General features: G+C 41.0%; 1 protein-coding gene across 1 annotated transcript in view; it reads left to right on the forward strand.

Annotated features, from left to right (window-relative positions):
• The first annotated feature begins 6,870 nt into the window (after window positions 1-6,870).
• KLF12 (KLF transcription factor 12) overlaps window positions 6,871-23,308 on the forward strand; it is a 150,554-nt gene continuing 134,116 nt past the window's right edge. Inside the window, exons 1-2 of the mRNA XM_086616074.1 lie at window positions 6,871-6,885; window positions 7,963-8,052. Coding sequence (XP_086472200.1) covers window positions 6,871-6,885; window positions 7,963-8,052 — 105 coding nt within the window. The remainder of the gene's footprint in view (window positions 6,886-7,962; window positions 8,053-23,308) is intronic.

Raw genomic sequence — 23,308 nt, forward strand, 5'->3', positions numbered from 1 at the left:
CCTTCTAGCACCAGAAGTTAATAAAAAACATGTTGTGACCTGGCATTTTTGATTATGTAAACTTTGATTTTAGTTTTTGGTAAAGGCGAAAGACGGGGGAGCGCTTGATTGAAAATCTGACCTGAAACTGTTGTCACCAGCTGTTCGCGTAATGATTTTTTTTTTCTCAAGTATAATAATTGAGGCAACAACTCATCTAATGATAAAGGTAACCTTTAAGAAGTATATGTTTAGTAAATTGGTCAAGATAATATTTATAGGACCATGAAAATTCTTTTATTTTCCATTGCAGTTTATTGAGAGGAAGTGGTGATGTTTGGTTTTAATTTTAAGCCTCATATTCTCAAACTCTTCTCCAAATTTGAGGACAGTTGGTACAAGATAGCAGAAAATTGCTTTGGAAGTTGAGTAGCAGTTTTTAAAAACCACTTGACTTGTAACTGTGGTCAAGGAAAAGTGGCAATCTAGGTCAGTTACTAGAGTTTTTTTGTGTGAAAAAGTCATTAATTTCCACTTGATAGCATTATTCACTACTGGTCTGTGCTTCAAAAAGCCAAAGAAAGCTATCAAAGGGCTTATTTTACTATTATGCATGATGAAGTGTTACGAAAAGGGTTTTTTTTTAAATTAATTCTAGTGTAAAGATAAATGCAGTGGATGCTATTTCCAAACTTACCCTTTTTTAAGTATATGCCTCTCCTAAATAATGGCTTTTCTTTGGCTCTCTTTTTTTTCCTGTTGTGTTTTTGGGGGATTTTTTTTGTATATGTGTTAAGCAGGACTTTTAAGCGTAAGAGAAGGAAAATCCACAAATGTTTGATGAACCCATTGGTATTCACAAAAATCTTGTCAGATACTCTGTGAATGTTGTATTAGAAGGAAAACAATGAAGCCATTAATGTTGATAAAAGTTAAGTGTGTGGCGCTGGTGTAATTACTTACTTGTAACACATTGTGCCTGATTTACGTGCCATAGGAATGATGAGTAATTCTTTGTAGAGACAGCTAAAAGTGGCAGGAGAGCACAGCTGATGTAAAGGGATTTTAAGCATTCTAAGCTGACAGGGTTGCCTGCTGAGTCTGAGAAATAGCAGATTGGCGTCTAGTTGCCAATGCACTTGCTGCTCCTCTGTCACCTGGAAGCTCTTCATTTCTATTTATATTTGCTAAAACTAACCTAAGCCCAAACAAATTAAAGAGGCTTGAGAAACAAAACATGAGATCTTGGTTCTCTTCACCGAATATTGTCTGGACTTGAACTTTTTCCCTGGAGACAAATCTGTAAAAATGTATAGCAAATTATAACTACATCCTTAGGGATTTGGCTACTTTACAACTTTTGGAAACCCGCTGTCTGCAAAATTTGCGTGTTGTTTTTTTTTTTTTTCCTAAGGAATCTAGGCACTGGAATAGGAATTCAAGAAGCTTGTGTTGCATGTGTATATCTTTGTACTGGTAGTAGCGGGATACAGCCAGACATGGTCTGATACATCAGATGAGAATCTCAGCAGGACAACACGAGCTGAAGGCCAACCATTGAAAGTGCTTCTTGGGCATTGACTGCATCGAGTCACAGCTGCTCATGAGGTCTGGACTCTACCTGACATGCATGATTGTAATAAGAGACCACACTCAAGAGACCTTCCTGGAAAGCTTGGAACTATGATGCCTCCGTGATCACTGGATACCATGCAGATGCATGTCTGTGATATACAGACCTATACCTAGACTGCCCTCATCCCACAGCCTCCTATGGCACGAGGTGATGCATGGAATTTCATGTGCTGCGTTTGAGTGAATGAACTCAAATCAATCCCATCTAGTTCCGCCTGAAAACAGTATGATGTTTAAGACTTTACTCTACATTTTTATTACAAAATTGTTTTGGTTTTCCTTGAAGCATCAGTAAATGCAAATGATCCTTTTCTTTTCTGGTGAATTTGACTGGAAATTCAACTTTGGAGTAAAATACAGAACTACCAGAATCTCTGCTTTCATTATGAACATTTCACACAGCTATAGACATAATTACATATGATGAAGATCTTATGGCAAGACATGGACTGTTAACCCTGATTCCCTGGCAGAACTCCCAGTTGAGCGATTATCTTCTAGCGACATAAATTTACTTTTATTTTCTATCGGATAGTTGTTTCCTTCACTTTCGGAATGAACTGCTCTTATATATACTGTGGCAATGTTAACTGGTATGCTTCACCGTAGAGTTAACTCCATTTAAGCAACTGACAAATCTCATTGTATGGAATATAAAGGGCTTCTTTGAAAATTAAAGTCTTCAGGAGATGGAGGTAGTAGACAATTGAGTGATTCTTTCCTGTGAGATTTGGAAAGAAGACATTCTCCTTGGCTTCCTCTTCCTGTGGAGATAGTTATATTTTAGAAGAGATGCTAATCTTTCATTCTTCTATTATCCCTTGAAACAAAGAGAAAAAACTTTCAAACTTCGGAAATCTTATGTAGTCATGTCCTTAAAAGGATCTGTCATATCTTCAAAAACTTTGCCTTGAGTGAATCACTTCAGATTTTTTTGCCCTGAAATGTTATGCTGTCTGTTGCTTTGGCTGATGGATAACTTCAGTTATCTGTGTAAGTAATGACAATAACATGAGTTTAGGTATTCATGTTCAGAAAAATCTCAAAGGTAATCTTATTGCTAGGGCATATAAATGACGTAGGATGCTTCGTGGTTAGTTCAGTGGTGTTTCTAAGGTATCTGTACAAAAAAGAAGAACTTAAAAATGCGTGTTTCTGAGCTATCAAGAGCACTGTTTTCACAAAAATGACTCAAAATTTTGGAACCATAAAATGAGAATATAATGATGAATTAAGAAATTACTGAATGTGCAGAAAACTTGTGGAAAAATAACTAGAAGATGAGGCAGGGAAAGTTGTAAGTCATAGCTTTGAGATGAAGACTGCTTAAGGGCTGTTCTCGGCTCTTAGCCGCGTACTCCCCTTACACTTGAAACTTTTTACTGTAGCTTGAATGTTGAATTTGAGACTATTCTTCCCCAACTGTGATTTAATTTTGCAAAAAAAACCGAAAGTGTGTCATGTTAGAAGTTAAGTTTGTACACAAAAGTAGAGTTGGAATGAAGGAATGAAGTTGGACCTGGGAAGAAGAGAGGGGTGGGGGAGGTGCTTTAGGTTTTTTCCCTTTGTTTCTCGCCATCCAGCTCTATTTTAATAAATTAGTAATATAGTAAATCAATTTTCCGCAAATCAAATCTGGTGTGCCTGTGACTATACTTCATAAGTGATCTCCCTGTCTTTATCTGGACCCATGAGCTTTTCCATCTTATTTTGTTACCAGTCCTGTTGAGGAGGAGTGCCAGAGTGGTTGAGTGGGCATCTGGCAGCTGGCTAAGGTCAACCCACCAGAGTTACGAAGCACTGAATTGTCAGCTGAACATTTTCAGTGTTTCGTGGAAAAGTTCAGAACCATCAGTGGCTTTTTCTAGCCAGTGTGCTTCAGCGTGACTAAGACCATTACCTTCATTGGTGACAGCAGTAACTAGCATCATCCACCTTGTATCTCTTGCGTTCATGAGAAGAAACAAGAGGAGGAGATTGTCTTACACAAGAGTGTAAATGTTTGTTGATCCATGCAGGAAACGTGAGATCTGGGTTCTGGGTACTCTGAAGCCTGAGCTCATTGCTTTCTTCTTGGGGTTGTGCCCATTGCAGTCTGGCCAGGTCTGGGAGTGCATTGTTTCGTTTTTAATGCTTTGGTACTGAGCATCTAGACATGAAAATCTTGGAGAGTGGGAGAGACAACAATTGTGGTATGGGTTGGGAATGTGCAATTTCTGTCATATTGTGCTTAGAAGAAATTATTATTTAGGGGCGTCTTTGGTGGTGTCTCAGGACAGGAGGTTGGTTGTGACACCAGCTCCTCTGTTGTTAAAACTTTGCAGCGTGATTCTTGAACATATGGCTTGGCCAAATTAAAAACTTGGCTACAAAACTGCAGCCCTTCTCATGGATGGAGCCAAATTTCATAACAGTGTAATTCATAATTAAATAAGCACTACAGGATGCTAGGGGCTTTTGTACCAGGATGAGATACGAGTTTTTGTTTTGTTTTTATTTCCTCTAAAGTAGCTGAAAATAATTTGATTAAAGCTGGCAACAGAAAGTCATCCGCATGAAGAAAATGCCAGTTGTAGTTGCAGCGGTGCTGTACTGAAAATGTGCGCCTTTTGGGAGGGGGGAGAGTCTTGTTATTGGATTGATTGCCATAGCTTCTCAGAAGAAGAGCTTGTAAGCCCAAAAGCTTATCCATCTTCTGTAACAACTGCTCTAATAGCAGTTGCTCATATAGACTTGGGTATGATTTGTGTTTCTAATTAATCTTTCAAGGGAATAAATGTCTAAAAGTGATTAGTGAAAGGCTCCAATGGATGGCACCGAGAAAGAGAGGTTGATCTCTTTTAGGATGAGTTAGTTAATTGATCCAAGAGAACAGATGTTTTGGTAAGGTCATGCAGTGTTTGGCTTGATTATATGCCCACTTTAGGACATACATCTGCTATGTGTTTTACCTAGGTGGGTTACTGGAGTCCACCAGCTGGTTTGGGGTGGGAGGCGGGAGAACAGAAAAGGGAGGCATGTCACAGAAATTCGGGTCACCTTCACCTGGGCAATGTTGGGAGCTGGAAGTTAGCTGCCACAGTGGATGAAAAGAGTTGAGTGAGCCAGGAGGGGACTGCAGCCTGAAAGACGCGTTGACTCAATACATCATATTGGCAGTCTCTGCTGGTGGATCTCCTGAGTATCATCAATTAACGCAGGGTGCTGGAGCAGCCTGGCTTCACCCAGGTGTGGATGCTCCATCTGCCTGACTGATGGGAAGGTCTCCCTGGGGACCTCAGTTCACTCCTCACAGCCCCCGTGGGGGTGTCAAGCCCCTTTGCCTTAGATGACTGCCCACCGTATGCAAACCTCAGCAATTACATCCTATTTGCTGAATGGCTTTGAACATACTGTAGCACAAACGCTGGTTATGGCAGGAGAGCGCAGTCTGGAAGGATCAGCTCTCCGGGCGACTGTTGGGCTAAGCATGTCATCCATATGTATAGCACACAGACTGGATCTGCTCAGCTGTTACCAGGCAGTGGCCCCCCTGGGATGTGTCACACGATGTCCTTCCAGTTATAAACGCAGAAGAGATCAAATAGTTTGGAAAGAATCTACTTCTGTGATTATTGCTGCCCTGAATTATAAATGACCCAAAAGCCAGAGCTATTCACTGCATTCGCTCTTCAGACCAGTGCTCAAAAGGCTGAGCGCTGCTTTTGAGAAATATGATTTTAGAGAACAAAAGGGGAAGCGAGCGCTATGAAAATTTAGTTAAATGTAAATGTGTTAAATGGTACATGAACTAGTCAGGTTTTCATGATTTATCAGTTTTAAACTTCAAAGGCTCTGGTTAGCTTGCATTTTTAAAACTAATGAGTTTATCACAGCCAGTGGGGAAAAATGGTTCAAGTATATCAGCTGTAAATTGGTACAAAGCACTAAAAGGGACATTAGCCTCTAATCAGATTCTAACAGTTCATTAAACCTGCCTTTCCTCCATGGTGCTTTGTCTTCCCCCCTCCTCCTGCCTGCGCCAGCCAGCCTCGTCCCTTCGTTCAGGCGGGTCGGGTAGGACCTCCTCAGGGACATGGAGCAATATCAGCTCATCCTTCTTTGTCTATGAGCTAAACAGCCTAAGGGATGCTTGATGATGGTATATTCCTGATCTTGCTGTAAAACTCAACTGTGCTGCCTATAAATCAAGAAGGGAGAGGGACCTCTCTGCTTGCAGAAGAGCTACTGGGAGAGGCAGGAATGCCAGGCTGGCTCCTGCTCTTGCTCCACCCCAAACCACATCCAAAGGACTGGAGCTCAGGGATACCCGAGATCCACTTGTAAGTAAACAGTGCACCACCGCCCTTGCTGGGAAGAGGAATGTAAAGCCTGGAACAATTTCAGCCAGCTGTTTCGTGGCATCGGAGTCCCTCCTGCTCTTTCCTCACCTCGTGCCTCGAATGTTGAATAAAGATTAAGGGGCACAAAATAAAATGCTGAGAAGACATAGGAAGAACGTATATTTTTTTCCTTCTTCCTGTTGTGTCAAGCTTAAAATGCAGTAGGTACATAGTGGTGGCATAGCATGGGGCTGAGACATCTCAACAGCTGGAATCATCTTCGTTGATACGTGTTTGAATGCAGAGGTGTTCTCCTGAAAATTACGTTTGATCCGAAATTTTATAACTTAAGTATTTAAAGCTTTTTATGAACTATCCAAATCTTACTTTTTAAGGAAAAAAAACCCACAGATTGCATTTGCTTTTGCTGTTGCATTTGCTTATCAGCTTTACCGTCAAGTTCCTGCCTGCCCTGTAGTATCAAACTGCAGCTCTGTGTGCCGTAACACATGGAGTTCAAAGTGGGGGCAACGCGGATTTTAAGCAGGTCGTTTGCTCTGCTTGTGACACCATGATGGAACATGGGTGTATCAATTTCCCTGTTTTTCAGCATGTCATTTAAATTGCAATAAAGTAAAGGAGCATACAAAAATAAAGAGTTGCTGCCATGTTTATATCCCCAAAAAGGAAGATCCTGGGATGAAAAAAGAAAATGTTTACAGTAATCTAAGTTTTAAAATGTAATTTGGAAGCTCCGTTAGGACAGACCATTTTTCTTAAAATTTCCCGGATCAGCCATGATAAGAAACAGGGCTACGAACATATTCTTTATGAATAACGGCACCGTGCAATACTAAACAGATCTGCTGCCCATGAAACAGGGAAAGCGTTTTTTTTTTTCCATTACAGTGCAGTTATTGAGGACTACGAGGTAATGGTTAGAGCGGAGGTGAGTTTTCAGTCTTGAACGCTGCTTTCCAGAGGCAAGTGGTTGTGAACGAGTCACTTATAAGCGGTACGTGCTGTAGTTTTGCTATTTGAAAAGTAGCTGTGACGTCTTTGTATTTCTGTACCACTGACCAAAGTGTCTGGATTCGTAAGGTCAGATTCTAGCTTGAGGGATAAAATGTCTTTTATTCTCTTCATGTTGTCCAAATGAAATGGCAGCTGAAGGGACCAGCTTTCAAACACCAGCCTTGAGCCTTGGCTGGAATAGAAAATGGACTCAGGTTCGGGTAGTGTTTGGGTAGTGTTTGAACTGAAGGCACAAGAGGTTGTTTTGTGTGTCTCCATCCCTCAAGAGCAGAATGAGACATTCATAGCAGGGTTGTTGACTCGAGGAAGCACCGTTCTGCAAATCTCACTTCACTTTGAAGCTCTCAGTGTATATTGTCCATTACTACAAGGACAATGCAAGTTTTTAACATGTTTTTTTATTTCTTTCGTGTCAGAGATGAGTGCGTGGAGATACTCATTGACAAACACTGATGACTTTGCAAGAGAATGAATGATACAAAGTGTGAGGAGTTGTTAATGTGTGTTAATTTATGGGGGGGTGTGTGTACAGGCCTCCACTATAGCTCTTCTGAATTTGAATGTATGCTTTCTCTAGGTAATACAGAAGTACACAAGTTTTGATTGAAAACAAATATACCTGAGTATACTGCCAAAAACCTGAAGATATTTGAGATCACTGCTCTCCTTTCCAGTTCTAAAGCAAGGAGTTTATATACATGGACCTGCATGATTAATTTAAAATTAAAAAACAGTCATTGGAGATGATTTTCCCTTGTCGCTTGCGAAGACTTAGTTCTCTTTTAAGGATAACCAAAAGTATAATTTAGTATTTTAACAGAAGTAGCTGTTTAACTTGGTAGCTACTACTTGAAATTACTATTATATCTTTGTTAACTTCATTTCCACTTACTTTCTTCTACAGTATCATAGAACTAAACCAATGAATTAAACCAAGTGTTTTTCATTTTTTATTTTTTTTAATTAACCTCGTTCTTTTTTTTTGCCTTAGGACATCAGCGCCTTTGAGAACAGAATGTTAATGCTTGATGGGATGCCGGCAGTCAGAGTCAAAACAGAGCTGCTGGAATCCGAGCAAGGGGTAAGCAGAGGTTTCTGTGTGGCCTTACTCTGCAGCATGCTGATGACCCTTCCTGACTTTCTCTGTGATTAGCTGTCCCTCACGTTGTACTGTTGCTTTCTGTTCTACGTTTTTTTTTAAATTTTTGTTGTTTTGGAGCTTATTTTCTTGGGAGATGTACCAGTGAGCATCCAGTCTCATCTGCTGGGAGCACAAAGCAAAACTCTGTGGAAGGTTTACTGAAATTATCTGGGATAGCTGAAATGCTGTTGGTATAGTGTTATGATTATAGAAAAAAGTGAAGTGTAAAAACCCAGGAAAGAATAATGGATTATGGTAAAGAAGCCAAGTTCATATGTCTGAGAAGCCCATACATACCTTTGCTATTCTGCCTTCTTGGCATATTTGCCTTACTGTGGTTGTTTTGTCCTTTATATTGTCCTACTTCATTCTCTATTTGTGCAAACCAGCTCTCTTTCTAGTGGAATACACTTGTTTATCATGATGATAAGAGGGCTAGAAGCTTTGGATGGTTAAAGCTGGTATCACGTCGACTGCTGAATACAGGACAGAGATCACGAATAGAATTTTGAATTTTTTGCAGAACATGTGTTTGGCATTGAAGTGGTAGATTTTAGGAAAATGGAAGACTATGTTTTTGAACACATTAAGGGTATTTTCTTTCATATGTAGTAATAATTGCATCAGGGATTGTGGATTAATGTGAGGGCATCTGTATTTAATGGATTTTGAGTTACCATGAATCTTTATTGCCTTGTGCGCATGTTACGTTATCCCAAAGAATCCAAGCCACCTTACTGCTCTGAAGACATGCCTTCAACAAGCAGAGAGCATAATAGAAGCAGTAATGCTATTGCCATGTAGGAACGATGGGCTTTCACCTCCTTCTGTTAGTTGTGTTTTTTTTCCCTTCCTGCTATTTTCTCAATTATTTAATTGAGAATTTAAATGATATGGAAGAGAGGGAATTAACTTTCAGGATGACTTAATTTGCAAGACTTGCAAGGAGATACCAGTTATTCAGGATGTTTTTGAGGCTTTAAGTTTGAGAGGAAAAAAAACCCTTGACACTTAATGGAGTTCTCGCTTGTCTCTCTGCTTCTTGAGGGAAGAACCCTCAGAAAATACTCCAACACAGCGTAGTTTGAAGAAACATAAAAGTTGGACTGTTGTATGAGCTACTATGATGAAAAGACAGATCCATTAGAGGAAATTTTTAATACCTTCTGGATGCTTTGCAATTTGACTTCTTATGTAACATAAACCTTTCTCTATATTGTTCAGAAGACAAATGTTTTATTGGTATTTGCCTTTGTCTAGTTTAAAATAAATTCTATGCGTGATACATATTGCTGGGTCCTTTATGAAGAATATTTCCTTTAGCAAAGTGTGGTTTGATTCTGGAAGACCTATTTGGTGTCTTAGGAACTGGAAGGAAATGAACAATTTATATAGTTTTTCAATTTCCTTAGGGTTTTTTTTAATAAAATTTTACGGACTTCTGTGTAAGCAGAAAATGATGTCATATCTTTCTTTTCCAGCATCTGAGCCATTGGACAAAGAGCTTGGTTTGATTTGGGATTTTATGTGCTTTGCTACTAATTAAGTAGTGTCTGGTCAAGAGTCTCTGGCACCTTTATGACTCTTCATTAGGGAACAATCAATAAATACAAAATGAATTCTCCAGTTCGCTAACAGAGGAGCTAGCCATTAGGATGGCAATTTTCCAGCAAACAGCTTAAACTCTAAAGAGAAAGGTGGTTGAAACAGATGTTTAGCATGTGCTTCAGAGACTGTTTTGAATATGTAGATGTTGGTAGGCATAACAGGGCCAAGTGTTTGAAGGCTGTGATTACCAAAGACAGCACATGGAGCTGTTTGGGAAGATTAATATCATAACTGGGAAGAATAGAGTGGGAACTAAAGTGTGATCCAAGTAGTATGAATTCGAAATTGTGATGCTTATTTGTGTTATTATGGTGCTTAAAGTCCCTAGAGTTGCACCTCCATTGCAGTGTAGGGGTATCGAGGGAGACATGATTTCTACTTTGAAAATTTGCAAACTAAGACTGCATTTTGAGTCTTCTGAAGGTAGCCGCCAAGGCTTCATCACCTGGGATGCTGAACACCAGACGAGACTAGGCACACTTTTCCAAAACCTGTAGGAAGACAGCTGGCTTTTTTGCTGTTCCTGGTTGGTGTCTGCTATTGACTCTAGGTTTGCTGCAAGGGCAAAAGCGAGACATGGTTTAAGGGTTATGAAAAGAAAGTTTCATCTGTGGTTAGGGGATCCTGAAGGCTGTGTCAGTTGTGGAGGAGTGAAACAAACAGAGTCTGGAGCACCAGTGGCCCTCGACCTGGGCAGTGCGACCAGAGCGCTGAACTCCCATGCCTCGCTAATGAGGCTTTGGAGGAGCTGGGATACTACTTGATCTTTTGTCTGAGAATGGCTACAGGACCACTTTGAATTGTTTAAATCTGAGCCTGCATTTCAAATAAGCATCTTTTTGATTTTAAAACTGACCATGGTGAAGAACCTCCCTCAGCTGTGCTAGTAGTGACCTGTTCTTGTTGTGAAAGCATCCACCTGATTTTTAAGCTGAATTTAACTGGCACCAGCTTCCAGCCCTGTCCAACAGCAGCAGGTCCATGAGAAGAATTCCCTTGTGGTGCTGCGTGACGATTGTGCTAAGCCCTTTCGGGGCCAGGCTGTACAACGCGTGGTGAAGCGAGGGGAGCTGCTCCTCAAGTGGTTGTGGCAGTGTCAGAGGCTGGCAGATGTGATAGCTAAGCAGCCCGGTCGTGGCAGGTCCTGCGTGTTATTGCTGATGGATGTTTATAAGGCAATTACTGCAAAGCTTTATTGAAATTAAGTTAATTGTGGGTTCCGAGGATATGTGCCTACTTCTTGTAGGGGTACTGAACTCTTTCCTGCAGGGCGCATGAATATGTCAGCCAGAAAAGGTGTTTTCTCAGTAGTTGTGCCTTGATTGGCTGTCACTTCTGGTGCATGACCTCCAAGGTGGGATTCATGGAAAGGACCTTACTGGAGGAACATGGATACTGTTTGGATTCCTGATTGTCCTGACTCATCAAGTGTTGGCCTGATTTCGATTAGATATAAGGAAGAAATTTTTTACATTGAGGGTGGTGAGGCACTGGAACAGGTTGCCCAGAGAAGTTGTAGATGCCCCATCCCTGGAAGTGTTCAAGGCCAGGTTGGATGAGGCTTTGGGCAACCTGGTGTAGTGGAGGGTTTCCCTGACCACGGCAGGGGGGTTGGAACTAGATGATCTTTGAGGTCCCTTCCAACCTTAACCATTCTATGATTCTGTGATTCTATGATGAGAGAGCAGCTGGTAGCAGACAGTCTAATTGCTCCCTGGGCAGTTGTTGCGTGGAGGCAAGCGTGTGCGCTTGGAAGGACAGCAAGCTGACACTGGGTCAAATCCTGCTTGAGTACTGGTGTGCCCCGTTGCCTTCATGTTCCCATGTCATCCTATGTGTTACGTGATGTAGATGAGGCAAAGGTGTGGAGGTTTTCTCAGGATTTGCTTGGTGCTAGTGCTGAATTACTGGCATAGAGCAGGGGCCTGAAGGTACCCCTGTGATTCTGGGTTTGCCCAAGGCCACAAGGAGATGAGCTAAATGACTACATCCTTGCTTCAAATGGGAATTGTTGTATTGTTATGTATATAACGCTGGTGTGGTGGATTACTTCGGCAGATAACATGACCACAGCATTTGAGTCCATTTTTACTCTAAGGTTTTATTTATTTTATGATTTGATGAGTTTAATGATTAAACAATATGTGTTTATCCTGGGACTTTATTAAAAGCCTTTTTGAAATTCATGTGTCTTCTTATAGTTTGTGAACCAGTAACCCACCAATCTATTGACTAAAGCAGTAGAAAACATCACTGCTTAGCAACCTTGGTAGAATGAACTGCAGAAACATGACATCATAGGAATAGAAAGCTCAGAAAGAAGTAACATTCCCCTTCCTACTTCACCAAAACGGAAGCATAATAGAAAAAAAAAAAAAAAAGAATTTATACAAACAGCACCAACTTTTAATCTTAAATTGGTCCTTCACTTACCATTTGTGACATATGACTAGAGTGAAGTAGGCACCATCTGGCTGCCTGCATTTCATTTATGATAAATTCTTCTTCCCTCTATTGCTCTGGGTAACCTGGTGTTTGCCTGGCGTTGTCTCTTAACTACAGGTGGTAGTAGGTGTCACCCATGTTGTAGATGAGAACAAGGACACAGCAAATCATTGAGCCAAGATAACATTTTCTGTTGTATTTGAATACCAAGCCAGGCAGTCAATCCATTGTATTCTTGTACTGCTTTTGGTTTTCCTATTGGAGTCATTGGTCTTTTTGAAGGGCAGGTTAGGTGTAATGTCAAGTTCTTCTCTACCATCTGCGCATGACCTCCAGGATCTTTAACTTTCTAGTTAGGAGATGTTTTGTTTTATTTCATGTTTCATCGGTGTCTTGAACTGTGTTTGGGTGCTCTGTGTCCAAACCTGGGCTGATACCTCTGAAAAGATTTGAAGAAGTATTCGTAAATGGCATCTCGGTCCTCATGCTGCAGAAGCCTTAAATCTCTAGAGCAAATGAAGGTGGATTTAAAATGCAATACAGCAGAAGGAATAAGCAAATGAAGACAGTGTAGTCCAGCCGAAATTTTAGGGTAGCTCTGGGAGAATGAAGCTGTGGGAGCTACTCCCAGTGCAAACCAGCCCAATGTCTAGCTGAGGCTGAAAGGAAATGGGAGCTGATGCCTGTGTTTCAGCTGTGCCCCATGCACCAGTTCCTTCGAGCCTGTGACTAGAGGAGAGGTGGGCAGGACTCAGGAGCTACAACCTGCGTCAATGCAATGAAGACAAACCTTTACCAATGAAGACAAACCTTTAAAAGATGCTGAGTTCAAGCTAGATGACTAGTGGAGAATGGGATTTAGGCAGCCCATAAGAGGGACATGCCTTATGAGGTACAGGTTACCGGGCAAATTTGGAACAAAGAAATATTTACAAGGGAAATGGATTTTCTCTTTGCTTTGGAAAAAATTAAAACAGTTCTGCTGTGTTTTATCGTCACCAATTTAGAATAGTTTAATGACTTTTTAGAAGGCCATCAGCATTAGCAAGAACAGATGCTTATTTTTCCAGTGAACTACCATCCTTAATTTCGCACAGGAGATTTAATGCAGACTGTTGTTCAAGGCTTCAAGAAGATACAGTGCTGCTTTAATGACTTTATCACAAATGAAAAAAAAGACATTACATAAAAGATATCGCGTTGCCCTTTAACAAGGTTTCGTTATTATCTCCCCTACTGTGGAACAGGAGCTAGCATTGCTAATAAATTGGTAGAGTTACTTTAGAAATGTGAATTTGCTTATCATTTAATATCCTCTGGTGACCTACAGCTTTAGATCTTTTGGTCTACAGTAAAATCTCTGTATGTCAGTAACCAGCTTCAGAGAAAGACATGAAGAAGATAGTCTCTCCTCATGTAGGTGAAGGTGGGGTACTTCAGCAGGAATAAAATGCTGTGCCAGAAACTATTTTGGAAAGCAATACTCCTCATTGTAAAAACATGTGGAGGCTCCATTAGTTTATATGATAATACAGACTGGGCAGTGAATTTGTTAGCTACCAAGAAGTTAGAACGGATAGTGTTGGCTGGCTGCAGTGTGAAGTCTGAAAATCTTGCTGGTCATTGCAGGATGTGGCCCAGTTTCTAAAAGCTGGTAAATGTGTCTGACTTACTCAGACACATGAACTTACACTTTCTCCTGTATTTGCAGACTCAGGCCATAAGCTTTTGTTAAAAGAGATATGAATGTGGGACGTTCATACAGAGAATAAGGAACCTCTAATTTTCATCAGACTTTTTGTTTCCAGATCTGCAATCTCATCCATTCCTGTGCCTGCATTTTGTGTCCTTAATTCATTATTTGAAGATTGTATATCTTACTCGGAATTCAACTCTTACTCTGCTTGATCCATCTCCATTTCCATGCCTTATCATAGCTGAATTGCGAAAAAAATTACTAAAATGACAAAACCCTTTAAAAAGCCAATATTGTTCTCGGTGTCTTTCGTCTCTAGCCACATTATCTTGTCGTCTCACATCTGAAGAATGCCATCCATGCTTATCTTGTTATATAGATGAAAGTCTTCTACCTCAGCTTGGGTAATAGTGACAGAAATCTATTTTATTTTCAAAGATTTCCAGAAATACCTATTGAAATTCATTTGAGAATAGTCTCAATAGCAAAGCTCGCTCCTTGACTGTTTGGAGACCTGTTTTATGTTGTCTCTTTCGGCTTACGTACATTCTTTGTGTTATTAGAAGAAAACACACTTCTAGTATTTGCTGTTGTAATTTGTGAATCTCTGCTTTGTCCAAGTTTGTTTTTTTTTTTTTTCTTTCTGAAATGATCCTTTATGTTTAGCATGACTAATTTGGGGAAACAAACGGCATATGGACAGTGCACGTGTATCAGCCTCTTCTGGAAATGAACTAGCTGTTCTTACTTTCTGTTGTTCTGCTTCGTCTTGCAATAGATGATACTCAAGGAGTGTTGTTGAGGTGTTGGAAACACAGCTGATAGGACTCATTAGTTGCTGTACAGTATTGTAAATATATGACATTCTTCAGAAGGAGATCAAGATCTGTTCCCAAAGACCAGTAAGGACACACCTACAGGGCATGATGCAACCTAAGGAGATACAGCTATATCCTTCAGCAGTGCTCAGGGAATACACTTGCAACCCAGAAGGGTGCGTCACAGCTACATCCGTTGGATTAATTAAGCCAAGTGAAGTACCACAAGCTGATAAATACTGTGGGTGCTGTTTCATGTTAAATGAAAGTTCACATGAAAAATAAAAGGTAGCCACCTCCTACAACCTTGCTCTCGACCTGGCATTCCTGCTGTATTGCCAGTGACTGAATGACGTGAAGAGTTGGGTCAACCGATCACTGATCTAAGAAAACCCAACGCAACAGGAGAAAGACAATGGCTGTTAATGTCCTACAGTCATGCTGCTAAGAAGTCACAACAGATATCTTCTATCCTATGGAGAGAGGAAGGGTGGGAAGAAGATTGTGGATGCTGCTTTTGACAAAGGCCTGTAGTTACAGCTGGTTAACTGTGTCTGAAACTACACCCTGAGACACCTTTACTGCTTCTGGGACCCAAACTAACTACTTTGGCCATGTCTCTGCACTGCTGCCTTGCCAAATACTGAGTATTTACAGCATTTCACATGTTCCTTACTCATTTTGAAGTCAGCCCTCATATAGAATAGAGCTAAGGGATTTTTGCACCATGGTTGTAGGTGCGGTTTATTTATTTGGGATGTTTTTCCCCAGGGATCAGACACGAAAGTGCAATACAAAGGTAATAGATTTAAGACTAACAGGAAACGATAGCTTAACCAGGTCAGTCAACACACTCACTGTCAGTCTTTTTGCCAAGTTAACCAAGTTTACAGATAGAAAATGCAGGTGAGGTTGTGAGATACATGATGCTGTCTGAAATGCTCACTAAGAGAGGGATCCGAGATCCTCTGAGACCTAATTTACTGACCGCTGTCTGCCGTTGCTTTCCTTTTCTAGGCAGTTAAGTTGGCTGTTGTAGAGCTCTTCAGGGAATGTAGTCCTTTCTCTGTCTGGTTTCGTTTGTTGTGTGTATGGTAGGAACAGGGAGATTTTCAGTTGTGATTGAGGCCTTCACTGCACTAGGAGGTATACAAACAAAGGGCAATCCCTGGATATCCTGGATTAATTGGTCAAAAGTTGTGTTTAGACACTACTTTAATGGATGTCTTTGGATAATAATGATCATGTGTGTTAAGAAGGTAGTAGCAAGGAGTGAAGCAGAGAGAGATCTCTGCTCCCAACAGCTCGTGTTTAGCTAACACTACCATGCCAGAAAAAGATTTCTCGTGTCTATAATGGTAGAGGGGCAGCAAGAAGATTATTTCACTTACTAAAAAATTAGATTTTATGAGGATGTATTTGTAGAAGAGAAGGATAATATTTTATCTGCAAGACTGGAAAGAGTTTCAAAGAGAATGTGTAATATTACCCAGAAATTAGCATAACTTAATATTGTTACAGGTCCATAGTAAAATTGTAGTTATACAATATATCATATGTTAAGTACATGAGTTGATAACATTTTTGTATGCTTTTATGGAGTGAAAAAAATAATGTTGGCTTTGGGAGAAGGAAAGTCAACCCTTTGATTTGAGCATAGTACTGAAGCCTGTTGTAAGATTATAGCTTGGTTGCTTTCTATCCCCAGTCAATTATTTTGTGAGCTCACCTTGAAGCCAGTCCACATTTTTGATGATGTATGACCTCTCAGCTTGCTCTGCTACCAGAGTTTATGATGGGAATCTCATGGAAGATTTATTCAGCTGAGAAACTCTAGCCATAAAGAAAAACAAGCATGGTACATACAAGCTGTATATCTTGTCAGTTACTGTGAATTTCTAAATCCATATGTTGGGTTGAAAATTGTTTGAGAGAGTTGAAAATATAAAAAAAAAAAGTGTAAGAAGAATTTTCAACCATCCAAATATCTACATTTATGTCATGCCCCCTGACAACCTCAGTTCCAATGACTCTTGTGTGTGCTCCATTCTTTTGGGAATCCAATACCCACAGCTTAACTGTAATTTTGATCTAGTTTGCAACCTTAATTGAGGAACCAGTGAGGTACGGATTTTTGCTCTTTGCATCCTGCCAGAAAGGTGTTAACGCTGTAGTCACGGGAGCACAGAGCATGCCACATATCAGCTGATGTACAGCACTGTAGTCTAAAACCCTGTTGCACTTCTGCATTGAAACTCAACGCAGGTCTCCGTTGTTTTGCATCACAGTGCAATGCAATTCTAAGATACAATAATGTGAGTTTTAGTCTTAATGCAAAACAATTCTTGGCATCTAAAAAGCAGTTACTCTTCTGATCTGGTGACTTACCTGGTAGGGCATCTGCAGTTTAATTCAGGTTGCAACTACAGTGAAATTCAATAGGTTCTGAGCAAACGAAATCTCTCTGTTCCTATGAAGAAACGGATGAAGATGAGGTAGATAATCCCGCTTTTACTAACAAGAAAGCTCCCTTGGATTGCCTGACATTTACCTCCACATGTGATTATGTATATGGATGGATAGTGCAGACCAGCTGGTGCGCGGTAACTTCTTCATGGTTCAGAGTTCCTTATTCAAAATGTTTTACATTGAAACGTCTCAGTGAAATAATTGTGAACCACGAAATCTTTAAATCATTTCTCTAGGAGAAAAGTTAATCATTACGTTTCATCTTGCTCTACTCACGGGTGAATTTAATAGATTTTTTTTTTTTTTACTTTAAATAATGCTTATTAGAGTAGTCACTTCGTTATGATGGTGTGTGCTTTGATCAACAGGGCATGTTGACATGAGAGAAATGGAAGTGTCTGGACTCTTGTCCTTTCCTTTTTTTGGCTCAGAGTGAAGAGAAATCTTTCTGTATTCCTGGTTCTCACATGGATAATTGCTGTGCTTTATTTCTTTACGGTCACTGAGATACTTGAAGTGAGAAGCATTGTGTAAATGCGCAGTGTTATTATATTTTTATTATATACTGGCTAGCTTAAGAAAAATAAGTATAAGCCAGTATAACTCAATAATTTACAGTATCACAGAACACTTCAGCAACATAAGACAAATGCCACTATATTATGATAATACCAAAATTGTTTTAATCTTTGTTGTTTGTTGTGAGAAGGAATTACATCTAGTTTTCACTTGTTTGTTGATGTTCTCTTAACTCTTCTTTTCTACTTGAGGTTGCCTTATAAATAGTTTTTTTAATGTATATTTTACTCTTGTTCTCTCTCCTGCTGGGAAGTACTGAAAGAGCTGTATATTTTCAAGCATTATTGGCTTTTATCCTTATTTCTCTCTGTGGAGATGAGCCCTTACATAAATTACTTTAAGGATCCTGTTTTCCTGATTTTTTAATTTATTTTTTTTAAATTCTCTTTCTTCACCCCCTTCCCCCACACACTTTTTTCACGCTGGGAGAATGAGTATTTAATAAACTGTTATTTAGGGGTATCTGCTTTCACAGACATCCTTTTACTAATGTTGTTATTGCTTCGTTGCATCACTTAAACACACCAGAAAATCATAGGAACTGCAGGCAAAAAAGCCCAAAACAGCGAAAGGCGATGTTTATCCTTCTCTGCCTGCACAGGTCGCTGCCTGCACTCGCTGTTGCCCAAGGACAGAGTTCAGGCAGACGAGGACAGTGAAGCCACCCCTGCGATGGAGCCACAGCAGTTTGGGACGGGTAGGGAGTGAGGGGCTGGCGGAGAAGGAGAGGCGCTGGGGATGCAACAGAGGGAGGACAGTAAGTCTTCCCAAGGCAGGCCCGTTCACGGAAGGACTCTTGTCAGATCAGCCTCCCCAGCCCTACCTCCTCCAAATGCCTCCGCTCCCCTCGTTCTGGGGGAGGATAACAGCCACACAGGTGTCACCTGCATCCTGCCTCCTTAGGCTGCTCCAAAGGCGTTTGTAGCCCGTTTCCTACTTTCATAATCTACACTAGAGACCAATATTGATACTGAGGCGCTGACTTTGGCTTTGATCTTCATCTGCGATGCTGTGTGTGGAGCTCATGTCATTGCGGTAGGTGAGTTACTGGAAATTCCCTAGCAGTCACATCAGTTTGTCCTTGGAAGACAGCAGCGTCACCTGCTTCTGTCTGGGTTACAGATCCGCTCAGTTATGTTTTTAATTCCACAGATGCCTTTCCACATAATTTACCACTTTCTTTGATAATTTTCTACCAGATAGATGTTTTGGATACAGCCTGGTTGTGTCCTGGCTTGCTAGTTCTCTGGTACCGAGTGCTTGGTGGCTCTAAATGTTTCCCTTGTCCCCTTTGCTGGATTTCTCTGGTGGTTCTGCTCTTGTAATACTGAACAGGTTTTTGTGAACAGGGAGGGGTAAACTGATAAAAGATTAATCATGAGTCCCTGTTTTGCACTGTGGAACAGGGAACTCTTGGTGAGGAGCGACAACTATTGACTGAGGAAGGAGAGGTAGGATTGGGCACCATTGGCAATATCAAATGCTTCATCCTGCGTGAATCCATGCTGACTATTCCCAGACAGCTTCTTTTTCCTCAAGATACCTAGAAGTGTGTTTCCAGAGGACTTCCTTCCTGACTTTTCTCTGGACTGACTGGTCTGTAGTGCCCCAGATCGTCCTCTTGGACTTCTCTGGAGAATTTGCTTTCTTCTAGTCATCAAGGATTTCCCATAATCTCAAGAGCCTTGCGAGCATAGTAGAAAAAGGTGCTCTGCAAGGACATCGCCAGCTCTCCAAGCAACCATGGATGCCAGGTGGGTCCCGTGGGCTTGTTTGGGTTGTGTCCTCATACGTAGTCCCTGGGACTTGGTCCTTGTTCATGACTGGTGGTTTTGCTTCTTGAACCCTGTCTCTAAGCACAGCGACCTTCATACTGGTGAAGACTGATGCAGAGAAGGCAGTGGAGTGCCTTGGACTTACCAGTGTTTGCTGTCAATGACTCACCCACCCCATTCAGCCACTGACCCACATTTTCCTTGTCCAGCCTTTTACTGATGATGTTGTGATAGAAGCCCTTGTTGATCACTTTCATGTTTCCTGCAAGTCTGAACTCCAGCTGAGCTTTGGCCTCCCTGACACCACCGCTGCATGCCTCATGTCTGTACGGTATTTCTGTGTTCATGCTTGTGGCCCGTCCCTGCTTGTTCCTCCTGCTATATACTGCCTTTTTGCGGTATATGAACATATGTTCCACATCTGCCAAACTGGTCTCCTGGGATTTCTTGCTTTTCTGAGTAGTGCATCAGTCTTCCTGTCCTCTTTGGCCCTTTTAAAGCATCTTCCCATGGGATACCACATAGTTCCCTGAAAACTTCAGCTCTCCCATAGTCAAGGGTCTGGATTGATCTGGATTAGGCCTCTGTTACTCTCTGTCTTTCCTCACTCTCCTCAGGGTCTCAAACTCCATTACTTGGTCCTTAGACCAAAGCTACTGCTGGTTACCACAGTTCCAACCCATTCTTCCTTCCATATGCAGTAGTGGCCATTATGGTTTTGCCCATATGGGACTATGTGAGAACACCAGAGTGACCGCAGTGGATGAGGAGAAAGGCTCTTCATACCCATACAACAGCAACTCGTAGCATGTGCCTATGGGAATTGCCAAGCAAAAAAGCCAGCATACTACTTCCAGTATGCTCTCCAGTGTCTGTCAGTGTGCAGACTGGGGGACCATGTGAGCAGAGATTGTCCTTCAGTATTGCAAGTTGTCACTGCTGTTTCAGCTGCACGGAGGTTTTCCTGATAACCAGAGGTTGTGGTGTTGGTTCTGACCTGTAAAACCTTAAACTGTCTTGCACTTGCCTACTGCTGTCCTGAGACTATAATAAGAGCTGAAGATTTAATGACGCAGATGGCAGTGGCAAAGAGAGCATATCCTGTGATAGACTCTTGATTTATTTTCCCATTAGTCATAGCAGAGCAGAGTTGTGGATTTTTAGGGAGCACTGCAATAGCTGTCCATGTGGTGAGGTTTCTGGGGAGGGCAGAAGTTATGCCGTTGAGAAGATGGTGACATGCAAAAGATTTTTCGTCCCTGTGGCTACTGGGTATTGTGGAACAATGCTGTGTAATAACTTCATGGGACTGTAACCTTATGTTTAGTAGGGTACTCAGGGCTTGTATACTAATATGTCATTGTACTGTTGAATAAAAAGCTGATAAAGTACTGATGTCACTAACAGCTTTCAACAAAAAAAAGCCCCTTGTGGAGGTAGTAGTGGTCTAAGCAGAGGTTTTTATGGCAGAACATTGGTTTGGGAAGCTCCTGTCCGCTGTTAACTCTTCTGAAGTTGTGCCAGTTCAGACGTGCAGAGATGTGCTCTAAACCAGAAAAAGAGGAAAAAAAAGCTAAAACACTTAAAGAGGTTTGTTTTGTTTTTTTTTTTTTCCTCTCTCTAAATTCAGGTTATTTCACAGATCCAGGTTATAGTATAGGTGTAAACCTATTAAGTTTCATGCACTTTCACTGCCTAGATTGGAACCATAATGTTGTCAGCAAAGGATCAAATATTTATCAAAGACTGGACAATAAAAAAACTGCCCTGCCTAGAAATTTGGTAGCTTTAAATGGATTATGGAGAAACACTTGCAGCTTCCCGTAAATTGGTACTTGCAAGTTCCTGTCTGCAAACCTCGAGTTAAAAAGAAACAAATAGTGCTCAAAATTAAGTAAATAGAAGTTACATATGCAAAGTATGAAATATCTGGTCCACAGTGGAAAGCATGCCACAAATTTGTTCTTGAAAGGTACTGAATATTGAGCATCCAGCAGAAAATGTAAATATCTACTTAATTTTTAAGAACAGAAGGAGTTCTGTTACTTACTTGTGGCACTGACTTGGGGCCAGGGTAGCATGCAGGAACCTCAAATCTATAAACACCACTGTCATAATCTCTAGAACCATTGAGGTGTATACAAGTCTTTAAAATAATTGGAAGAATCAACTAGATTAAATTTCCTGGCTTTTTAAGTCAGAGTAATGTATTACGTGTCTGACAGGATACTTGTTCTTAATTTTGTTTTAACTCTACTATTAAATGAACCCATTTCTAATCCATCCTACAACAAGATTTTTTTTTGTGAAGCAGTGAGTTTTAAATATTCTTCATGGGCTAATATGAATTGTATGAAATGGAGGGATGTTGTGAAATGTGTATGAGATCGGGCGTATTGTTGGTTGCATTTTTTAGTATGTTCCTTGATTCCATTCAGATGATATATAGAACCATATAAACTCTAAAAAGATATGTTTTTTCTTATTATCCATTAGTTAATGGTGAGTGCAAATAATATTTGCAAATGTAAATGAGCACATACTTACAAACGTACTATGCTAAAATAGCTGTCAAAAAGTTTTGCGTGTAGTATCAGTAGATGGATTTGCCTTACTCATTTTAAAAGGGAAAAATCTTTTTCTCCTGAACAGTAATTTTTTTTTTTTCATCTAAAAGAGGAGTGACATAGCTCAGAAACTGCCCTGACCGCTTCTCCTGTATGTTCAGGAGTTGCTCTTTGCATTGTTCATGTGTTGCTGAACTGTAGCTCGGTCCCAGCGCCAGTGCAGAAGGTGTTTGCCAGAGAACAAGATGTCTGCGTGCGCCTAGGGGTGCCAGATGCAATTTAATTACAAGCCTGTGTGAAGGAGTAGGGTATGGACAGTGCTGGCATGAAAGGGTGAAGAGGGATGGGTGATGCTTTACCTCCTCCGGAGCTGAAAGCAGGCACAGGGGTAGAATGTCAGGGTGGGAATATGTTGCCATGCCAACCAAATAATTTCTCTAACAAGAGGAAACTGGTAATGAGTAACTGCTGAGTAGTAATTTTAAGAGAAAAAAACGCCCTGTGAAAAACCAAAAGGTTACGTTTTTGATAATCGACCTTTGCCATCTTCCCCACGGAATCCTGCGCAGGGAATCTCTCTGTCCGAGCTTCCTGCCATCCTGTACCAGACCCTGCTGCGCCCATCTGCTGACCTGGGAAGCGCTCGCCTGCCGAGTGGTGATGGGTGCCAGTGTCGAGCCCACAGCCCCAGCCTGACCCGAGCCCTGCGTGGATCGTTCCTCCAGCAGCTGTGAAAAGCCAGACAAGGGTTTCACAAGTCCGCTCTCCCTAGTAACTGTTTTGAGTCTTCCCTTTAAATCACTGACTAGCAAGTTTATTTTTGGTCTTCCTTATCTCTTCTAATACAATGTGAAAATGCTGAGGAGAAGAACTTTTAACACTGGCATTTCTTACGAGTATTTGTTTCTAAACCCTGATTAGCCAGGCGTCCTGGAAGTTGGATATGTGCTATTTGCGTTTGGTCCGTAGCTCTGTAGAACTTTCTGACTTTAAAAAAGGAGGGGGGGGGGGGAGGGGAAGTTAGTGAAGCTTTATCTGAAACACTGAATTTTTGTCTTGCTCATGCATTCAAGGGCAGGTTGGATGAGGCTTTGGGCAACCTGTTGTAGTGGAGGGTTTCCCTGCCTATGGCAGGGGGGTTGGAACTAAATGATCTTTGAGGTCCCTTCCAACCCTAACCATTCTATGATTCTGTGATTGAGGAGGAATTAGCCATGCAGGGCAGTTGCATTGCTTTTC

Source organism: Tauraco erythrolophus, chromosome 1 (genome assembly GCF_009769465.1).
Source record: "Tauraco erythrolophus isolate bTauEry1 chromosome 1, bTauEry1.pri, whole genome shotgun sequence".
Taxonomy (NCBI): Eukaryota; Metazoa; Chordata; class Aves; order Musophagiformes; family Musophagidae; genus Tauraco; species Tauraco erythrolophus.